General features: G+C 43.9%; 1 protein-coding gene across 1 annotated transcript; it reads right to left on the reverse strand.

The window, feature by feature from the left end:
• Positions 1-2,059: 2,059 nt before the first annotated feature.
• On the reverse strand, positions 2,060-9,343 carry PDCL3 (phosducin like 3). The gene is made up of 5 exons (XM_019666466.1): positions 9,170-9,343; positions 6,927-7,056; positions 4,163-4,253; positions 3,594-3,737; positions 2,060-2,492 (listed from the first exon to the last, which is right to left on the reverse strand). Exons 1-5 carry the CDS (start codon positions 9,173-9,175, stop codon positions 2,252-2,254), a joined length of 612 nt encoding a protein of 203 aa, XP_019522011.1. The 5' UTR covers positions 9,176-9,343; the 3' UTR covers positions 2,060-2,251.
• Between the last annotated feature and the right edge of the window lie 623 nt (positions 9,344-9,966).

A 9,966-nucleotide genomic window follows, 5' to 3' on the forward strand; every position in this document is an offset into this window, starting at 1 on the left:
GCAAATCACCTAAGACAGTCTACACATGGCCCTCACCTTGAAGTCCATCAAGCCACAGGTTTTTCCTAAGCAGAAACCACAATCATCATATGATGGCCATTTAATTTTAGTGCCATCATTATAAGGTGCTTAGAAGAAAGGAAAAAAAATCAGACCTTTAAGAAAGAAAACAAAAATACTTTCAAGGGCCACCCAAATAGCACGCTGGTTGGGAATTGGCTTGGGGTGCCAGCTCTGAGCAGCGGGGCCCCGGTTCAGATCCCACATGGAGGCCAGTGACGCTGCACTCTCTACAGCTAAGATGGTGAACAACAGCTCAACCTGGAGCTGGGATGCCGTGAGTCACCAGCGACGGTGTAGGCTATAGTGGGGCTGGCCGGCTGCTGGCATGTGCTTTCGTGAGCTGCCGTGAGATGCCATGAGCCACCGTGAGTGGCCGTCCAATGGCTGGCGAGCGACTGCCTCAGCCAGGAACAGCGCAATGATAATACCAACATGGGCCAGTGAAGCGATGTCCTCCACAGCTGGACTGAAGAGCAAGGGGACAGCAACTTGTCTGTCCCCCTCCCCCAATTCCCCAATAAAAATATTTAAAAAAAAACAAAAACTTTCAAATACTTTTCCAGAAGATGAGCTTAAATGAGATATTACATATATTCGAAACTATCTAGTAATTAAAAGAAAGAACAAAGACTAAATATATCTTCTAACGACTAGTTTCTCAGAATGTTCAATTTCCAGGAGAAAAAAGTCAGCATGAAACATTTAAAGGAAATAATTTTCACCATCCTGCTGGCAATCTAATCATTAAATATAATTTTAGTTACAAAAGGAAATTCTTAAGCCTCAGGTCCAATATCTCAATCTATCAAAGGATAAACGTCTGAAGACATCCCAGAACTGATAATTTGTTCCAAGTAATAACAAAAAAGTACCAGAAAATGAAGAATCAGTGACTAAAGGCTCAGTTCCTATATTTTACTCTCTTATAATCAGTGAACCTCCACATGGGTGTGAGACCTTATGAAACAAAATCAGGTGATGTATTTTTCCACTGCAGAGAGGACCCAAACAGAACTAAGGGACTGGAGTCGAGATTCTACAACAAATAGCTTGGTTTAAAAGTCAGGCTCTGCAAATTAGGTACTTCATTAAAATCTGACAACCAATTTTACTGAAGTCACAGTAATTTTAAATGCTTATGGGGATGAATAACACCAGTTATTTTCAGCTCCAGGTACCTCAGTTAAATTTATGACTTTTCAAATTTTGTACAAAAAAACAAAACTTAAGATGTCTGATTCTTGACTCAAGAATACATTTAGATCCACACATACATACATATGTGTAAGTGTATGTAATTCATGTTATTATGCACTAATACACAGTAATCATTGTTTTTTAAGTTCACTAATCCTTAAATAAGACTTGTTCTACAAATAAAGACACCTATCTATTTTTCTCCTGCCATGATACGGATGAAAAGACCAAAATAAGATGCAAACATATATTTAGTTTGAAATGCTATATGCCTTTGAACACTGGTAATGTTATAACGGATATAACGTGTGTGTGTGTGTGTGTGTGTGTGTGTGTGTGTGTGTGTTTATACTTTTCCTAGCTGAATATGTTATATAAAGAGTTATATGAAGTACTGTATCAAGGACTTAGCAGGAAGCCCTCAGGCCTCAATCTCTCTCAATAACGTGTGTATACATATATTGACGACACCTCTGTAACAGGTAGAAAGAAATAAAAAGACACATCTTTCAGGAGTTAAGAGGCAGAATTAAACAAACTTTTAATTTAATTTAAAAGTTACTAAGATTCAACTGAGAAAATATTTCTATAGAGGTATTTTATATACTATATATAATTATATATACACATATAGATACATGTAAGCATCTGTCATTAATATGTTCATGTGAATTAAACAAAAATGATGTGATCTTGAGCTACAACTTAAAACATATTCAAGTGTAGGGATAAATAAAACATATTAGACATTAATATTAAATACATATAGCTTGAAGCGAATTGTGTCTTCTTTTCACTGAGAATTGTTAGAGCTCAGTTGTAACTGCCCCTATTGACTGGTCCAAGATGAGAGATTAAATCTGCTTCTTCCCTTTTAACAATCCCTCCCACAGGAGCAAAGTTGAGCTTGACAAATCACTATATCACCGTAACACGTGTCTAGGAAGGAAACAGGTACTCTCTTCAACAGAAATATCCCTCGCCATGCCTATCATGCACTGACCACCTCAAAGAGGTCCTTACCATCCATGGTCAGGTTCATGCCACCAAACACCAGAGGGCCGATAAACTGAGCCTTGATATCACCTTCAAGATAAACAAATATTGTGGGCAGATTCCTATCAGGATAATTGGGTATGCAGGTTGTTGAAATAGCTTTGATAAATTTGACATCAGGAAACTTCCTGGCAAGTCCACTGAGGTGCTGATTTATCAGGGCGCAGAGGGGAATCCTGGAAAATAGAAACAGAAGTGATTGTGATTCTGCATTTGGACACAAAGCTCAGTTACCCTCTGCCCTAAACAAAACCTCACAAGTGAGTCTGCTACTCCAGTCAAGGTGAATTACCATTTTTAAAAAAACCTTCTAGGGCCGGCCGAGTGGCTCAGTTGGTTAAGAGCATGAGCTCTGAGCAAAAGGGTTGCTGGTTCGATTTCCACATGGGCTAGTGAGCTGCCTGAGCTGCCAAGAGGTGGCAGGATGGCTCAGCTGGTGAGAGCATGTGCTCCTAACAACAAAGTTGCCAGTTCGACTCCCGCATGAGATGGTGGGCTTCGCCCACCTGCAACTAAGATTGAACACAGCACCTTGAGCTGGGCAGCTACGAGTTGCAGACGGGTGGCCGGATGATGACTGAGCATGGAGCTGAGCTAGCTGCACCCTCCACAACTAAGAATGAAGGACAACAACTTGGCTGTTCCTTCTCCCCAATTCCCCAATAAAATCTTAAAAAAAAACACAAAAGAACTTCCAGTATGTTAAGGGAAAGTGAAGAACTCAAAATCCAAAGTCCAATTTCATTTGACCCAACAATAAATCAGGAAAACAGCAGCAATGTAAAAGGTAATCATTATGCCCTTCTATGTGCGAGAACATTTAAGATTTAGAATATGCAGAAAATGTCAGAAAACATTTTCTGCTCTAAAGAAACTCCTACGCGAGCACTAGACTCTACAGTCCAACAAGCCTGGAGGTGAGAAATGCTAGCGGACCTCTACACCACTTGCTACGGACAATTATTACAAAGGTCACCTTTGCCACCTACGACAGTGATTCATTACATGAAATTCTGAAGAGCCAGAGTTTCTCTAGAGGAATAAATAACTTAGCAATTTCTTTGCAATAAAAACAAAGTCTTCATTGTTGCACCATAACAAAGGCATTTGTGTGAATCACGAATATTAATTTGAAAGTCTTAAAACAAAAATTAGGCATTGAGGTTTGGGCAAATCAGCAACAAAACACACAAAACAACCTGTGATGTTTAAACACCCAAGATGTTTAAAACACAAATTCAAATGAACATTTCAAGACAGAGTATGAGGTCACTCACCCTTGTTTGTAAAGATGCAAGATTACCCACAAGCCCTCTCCAGCTTTGGTAACTTCTTGAACATAATCCTTTCCTGAGATCTCCAAAACGTCTCCAAATTTATTCTTCAGTTTGGTTGCTTGCCACTCAGCTAGTCTTTTTTGCCTGCACAACAGGAGGAGAGAGAGACATCACACAAAGACACACACACACACACACACACACACACACACACACACACACACACAGAGGCACGCATGTGCGCATACACATGTATACAGACACACACACACACACACACACACACATACACACAAAGAGGCACCCATGTGCGCACACACATATACAGACACACACACACACACACACATATACACACACACACGTACACCTTTCTGACAGCAATGTTCATAAAGGTCCGGGTTTATTTGCCTCATGGCAAAGTTCTAAGAAAAGTTTGCTAACATGTGCAGTATTATTATTTAATTATGGTCCTTTCCAAATGTTACCTCAGTCAGAAAATTCATTTTTCAAAGGACACCTTTCAGTGACATACAGAAAAACAAACAGTTCCTCTGGGTGGTACTAACCTGTACATTTCAATAGCTCGTTCATCTTCCTCATTAAATTCATCTTCATTCTCTTCCAGTTCTTCCAAAGTCATGTCTTCATAAGTTTTCACTGAATGCAGTTAAGTTGGCAAAAACCAAAAAATTTAAAGGATGAACAAACATGTGTTTGGTTTTCTTTCCTTCACTTTTCTCCTATAGATGTGCATGTGACCCAAAAGACTCCCAGCCCCCTAAAACCAGAATGCAAAGTACTTAAGGTATTACGGACACTAATAATAAAAAGCTGATGTGTTTTAAAAAGATAGAGCCAGTATGTTGGTACCTGCAGGCTGTCTCTTACCTCCATACCATAGTAAGGATAAGAATGAGAAGTTCCCCAAGTTTATATTAATAAAACAAGAGTTGTATTTTCCTGGACTCACCTCATCTGACCTTCAAGCACATACAGGGATACAGGTGGATCACAGTTCTCCTGTCTCCCAGGAGGTACCATGTTTCCCCAAAAATAAGACCTAACTGGAAAATAAGCCCTAGCATGCATTTTCAGGAAGCTTGTAATATAAGCCCTACCCCAAACATAAGCCCCAGTTAAGATTGTCAGCCAGACATGACTGTTTAAATAAGTGTAGATTTTTGTACATGAATAAATGAATGTACATGTTGGAGCAAAAATTAATATAAGACCCGGTCTTATTTTCAGGGAAACACGGTAGAAGGAGACCAGTGGGTACCCTCCCAGAGTGAGCACACCCTTCCTAGAGTTAAAGGGATTATCGCTGACTCTTGGTATTCTCTCCTGCCTGTATCTTTTCTTTTAAGGAATGGCTCTGATGCCTGTATTTTGTTTTTATTGCCAAGTCTTGCTTCTTGACATCAAATCAGGCTTTGTCCCTGACCCCCGCCCCATCACCACACAGAACTGCTCTTCTCAAGGTCAACAACGGCCTCTATTTCTTGACTGAAGAGCAGCACTGGATCCCACCCCTCCCTGCCTCTTCTGTGAGACTGCTCTCCTCTGGCTTGCAGGATGCCGCCTCCTTCTCCCACCTTTAAGCTGCCCTTCTTTGGGTCCATTGCTTTGACTCCTTTTCTTCTTTATCGATACCCACTCCCTTGGTGACTGCATCTCATGGCTTTAACTACTACCAATATGCTGCCAATTCCCAAATTGAGGCCTCCAGCCCATATTCTCTGATTTGGAGAAAAACATACCCAATGGCCCACTTACCGTCTCTATTTGTCTAATAAAAAAAAAATCTCAGTTATTATGTCCCAAACAGACTTCCTGATCTCACCTCCAGACCTGCTCCTCTCCAAGCCTTCCTCATCGCAGCAGGGTAACTCCATCCTTCAGGTGGCTCAAGCCCAAAGCCCTGCAGTCATCCTTGACTTATTTCTCACACCCTTCACAGGATCCATCAGCAAATCCTGTTGGCCCTACCTTCAAATATATCCAGATCTGATCACTTCTCACCACTTCCTCCACCACCACCATCACCATGCTAGTTCAGGCCAACAGTATCTCATGCCTGAATTATTGCAGTAGTTTCCAGACTAGTCTCCTCACTTCCTGCCTTGCCCCCTACAGTCCACGGCAGCAACAGGATGGTGCTGTCAACATGGAGGACATGTCACTTCTCTCTCCAAACCGTCAATGACTTCCACCTCATTAGGTGTAAAATCAAGGTCCTTACTAGAAGCTACAAGGTCCTAAATGGCTTGACCCCTAGTTGCCTCTCTGAACTTATTACTCCTCTCTCCCACTCATACTAGCTCTGTGCAGGTTCTCCAACATGCTTTGCACTTGCTAAAGCAGCTCAATTCACCTCCCTCAGGTCTACACAAATGCCATTCCCACTGAGGTCCTCTCTGACCCTATCTAGAATTACACTTACCCCTCCTCCAACCCTTTCGAGGCCCTTTCCATTGCCTTATTTTCCTTTATTTCTTTCTTATCTGTTTATTGTCTGTCTTCCACTACAATATAAGTTCCATGAGAACAAGGATTTTTATCTGGCCTGTGCATGGCTAAAGCTCCACTGCCTAGGGCAACGCTTGACACACAGTAATCATTCAATAAACACTTGATGGTTAAATGCTTTGTAATAAATCCTCCTCTAAATTAGCACTAACATGTAAACAGGACAAAAGTACTAGCCCCTGTGATCAGTGGTTCTCAAACTCTGACTCTGTGAGTCAGAAATTCTGAGGCACTTATTTAAAATGCAGGTTCCTGAGCCTCACCCCCAGAGGTGCCGATTCAGTAGGAACAGGGTTTTTTTCAAGCACCCCAAGAGAATCTGAATCAGGTGGTGTAGTTACCTTTGAGAAACCCCTCTTTCAGACCCCATACACTGCAAACATCTTATGCTTCCTCAAATGACACTATTTGAATATTTTCAATCAAACCACAAAGAAGATAAAGTATAAGCTAAGGAGAATAGAAACACTAAAAACTTTGAGCACATCTCCATGACAGTATCCCAAGTGAATCACGACAAGAAAATACTTTCTTCAGGGTTATCATGTGCTCATCTGACACACACAAGGAGCTATGGTGATGGAGGGGGCCTCTGAAGTCCCCTAATTCTATGGTCCAGAAAGTTGAAAGACGAGACTTCTTGCGACTCGCTTGAGGTCCCACAAACAGTGTCCAGGCCAGCACTCCAATCCTTGGCTCCCCGACTCTTGCTCAGAGGATCCTTCACCAAAGCAGTTCAGAGGCTTAGAAAGTTGCTTCCTACCCAGACAGACACAGAACAAAAAATACAGGCAAGCTCACCAACGGACTGCTGAAGGACTCGCTGCTCCTCCTCCTCTGCTTCCTTTTCCAAATCATTCAAACTTTCCTTTGAGGGCAAGATGCCCTTTTTGCGTAAGATGTCATTCCACTCAGTGTCTGCGTTGGGGTCCTAGAGCAGTGGGACCAAGGATATCATGAGAGAAAAGTACACTATGGAGGGAGCCACATTGGGCAAGGGGTCAAATGGGAAAGGTGGTGGGAAGAAAAATGCAAACCAAATTATTCTATGTCCTGTTTCTAAGAAAATGTCAAAAGACCCACACTCCCTGTTCCATTCTTCCTGTCCCGCGCTCTAAGCTCCCAACCCTACAGAGTAGCTAGTATTTGGGTAAGAATCAGGATGTGATGCGCAGACTCTGACCTGGCATTTGTTCAATATTTTTTATGAATGACTTGGAGTGATTCACTCAATGGGTATTTATTAAATACCTAGTATATGTACCTACTATATGTAAATTATTGCTCTAGATGGTAGGGAAGCATGATGAATGCCAGAACCATCTATTTTAATCAAGAGGAAGAGACAAGCAATGAACAATAAAATATACAGATATATACTACAAATTCTAAGCACGATGACCAACAGGCTGCTGACCTAGATAGTTACAGGGACCGGCATTCCACAGGATGGGTAGAGACATTCTCTCAGAAGAGGTGACATTTAACCATCACTGAAAAGTGAAAAGGAACCAGACATGAGGAGAACTTAGGAAATTACTTTCCAGGTAGAGGGACCAGCATGTGCCAAGTGCCCAAGAACAGAGATATTGAGCATCTCAGAGTCATGAGGAGCTGCGTTAAATCAGAGGGAGGAGAGCCTGATGTTGGCGGACAAACCCTCTGATGGCCAAACCTGAGAGAGCTGAGACCCAGTGAAATAGCTCACAATGGCTAACGCTTACTGAGTACTAGGTGCTGGGAACTCTTCTGAGCCCTTTACCTGTACCTGAGGGACATGGCGTTTAGGAAGATTGCCATGCTGAAACAAGACAAATTTAACCAAGATCAAATGTCAGAAGGATAAATGTCAAAGTGGGCTCTTAGCTCCAGAACCCAGCTGCCCTAACACTGGTGTTGCATGGCTTGGCAGGAACACTGCTAAAGGTCTTGAAATATGAAATCAAGGAGCACTGTGGAAAGGGCACTGTGATAACCAGGCTTCAGCCTCAGCTCCAAGTCTTGCTGAGATATTTCAAAAGAAAAAGGAACACAATCCTTTCCATTGGGTGGTCTTGGAAAGCCTCTGAAAAGGTGACATTTTTAAGCAAGGACATAAAGGACAGAGAATGCAAAGGAGGCCAAGGCAGCCCTAGGGCTTCCTCTTCACCATTTAAGAGTGTCTGGCTTGTGGCAGACACACTGTGGGCATATTTGTAATGATCATCCTCTCCAGCCCCCAATACCTTCTGCCCCAAACAAACCAACATTAACTCCCACTTGCCAACAAGCCACAGACGACTCGATCAGAATTCCTGACCACAGTAGAAAGACTTTTGGAAGAGGGTCCTTGGACATGACAAAATTTTAGTTGTCACAGATTTTTGCTCATAAAAGCATCCATTTTCCATGATGTCTTCATTCATTTTCTTTCATTTTTCTTTGGGTTTTAATCAAATTCCATTAACAAATTCCAGAGACGATAAAAGCACAAAACTAGGGGATCTAGTTTTATCCATTTTAAGACTGAAAGCAACTGGGCCAAGGGACCCTCGGGCTGAGCTCTGGAAGCCAGGGAAGCGCACCTCAACCTGAACACGAAGGTGAGCGGGAAGAGAGTGTAACTAACCCCTCGCCCGGCTCTAAGAGGAGTCAGGAACACCGGTTCCGCCACTTTTATGTTATGGAACCCCCAGGCAGGGCTCCACTTCTCCAAGCCTCGGCTTCCCGATCCGTGCAACGGTTCCATAACATACCTGCTCAGGTGTTAGAGTTAATAAGTAGGAAGTAACTCTGCCAGGTGGGATTCGACCTCAAGGAGAGGTAGCCCCAGGGGATGGAGATTTGAAGGGTGGAACAGAGAGGGGGCGGGGACGCCCAGCCGACGGGACCACGCCCACCCTCCCACACTGCGTCTGCGCCGGGCCTGACACGCGCGGCCTCTCGGTGCCTGGGGCGTCCGGCGCTTTCCACAGGCCTGGCCGCGGAAGTCCGCCGCCGGCGTGGACCCAAAGGAGCAAACGAGCCACCGCAGCCTCCAGGTCTCGCGCCCAAGGCTTGCTCACCTGCATCTTGTCGCAGATAACTCAAGCGAGGCCGGCTGCGGCGACACCGCCCCTCACCTCGCCTCTCTTCCGTGCACGCGCACAGCCGCTGCCCCGCCTCGTTTCTCAGTCCGGCTTTCGCCCCGCCCCCCAGTAGTGAACTGGGCGGCGCCAGGGAGGAAGCGAGGCCTCTGAGTGCGTCCTCCCGAGAAACTGGCGCAGACGCTTTGCGTACGCGCGAGACATGACACGCCTATCGTCAGTCCGGGCAGCAAAATTCACGTGACCCTGAGACAAACCTGGGCGCTACCTTAATAGGGTAGGTCTTCGGCCGTGGGTCAGTGGGACTGGGTGAGGGAGGTACCTAGTGGCAGTGCTCCTTCAGCCTTAGACCTAATTGTGTAGAAGAGGTCTCGGCCCAAGAAGTAAGAAATAGACATGTTTCAGTGATCCAGTGTTACAATTAAAAATAATGCAGGGTCACCTGGAATTCACTATGATTTCAGCGTCGGATACGGCAATTCACTCATAAGACACATTTATTGAGAGCATGCTTTATACCTGGCACTATTCTAGGCTCTGCGGACATAGCAGTGATCGCAACAGACAAAACCAGAAAGGTGAAACGTCATTTACCTGGTTGAGCTTCAGGCGATTCATATTCGCAAAAGTGCTAGCCCTATAGGGGCACACAGTAGGCACTGAGTAAAATCAGCAGTCTGAATTGTAAAATGCAGTGCTGGGCTCCAGGCTTCTACCTTAAGACACCTGGGCTGGTGTTGCCGGTCTTTGAGATTTTCTCTGTCCTCCCCTCTGCG

Source organism: Hipposideros armiger, unplaced genomic scaffold, assembly GCF_001890085.2.
Source record: "Hipposideros armiger isolate ML-2016 unplaced genomic scaffold, ASM189008v1 scaffold_472, whole genome shotgun sequence".
NCBI classification, from domain to species: domain Eukaryota; kingdom Metazoa; phylum Chordata; class Mammalia; order Chiroptera; family Hipposideridae; genus Hipposideros; species Hipposideros armiger.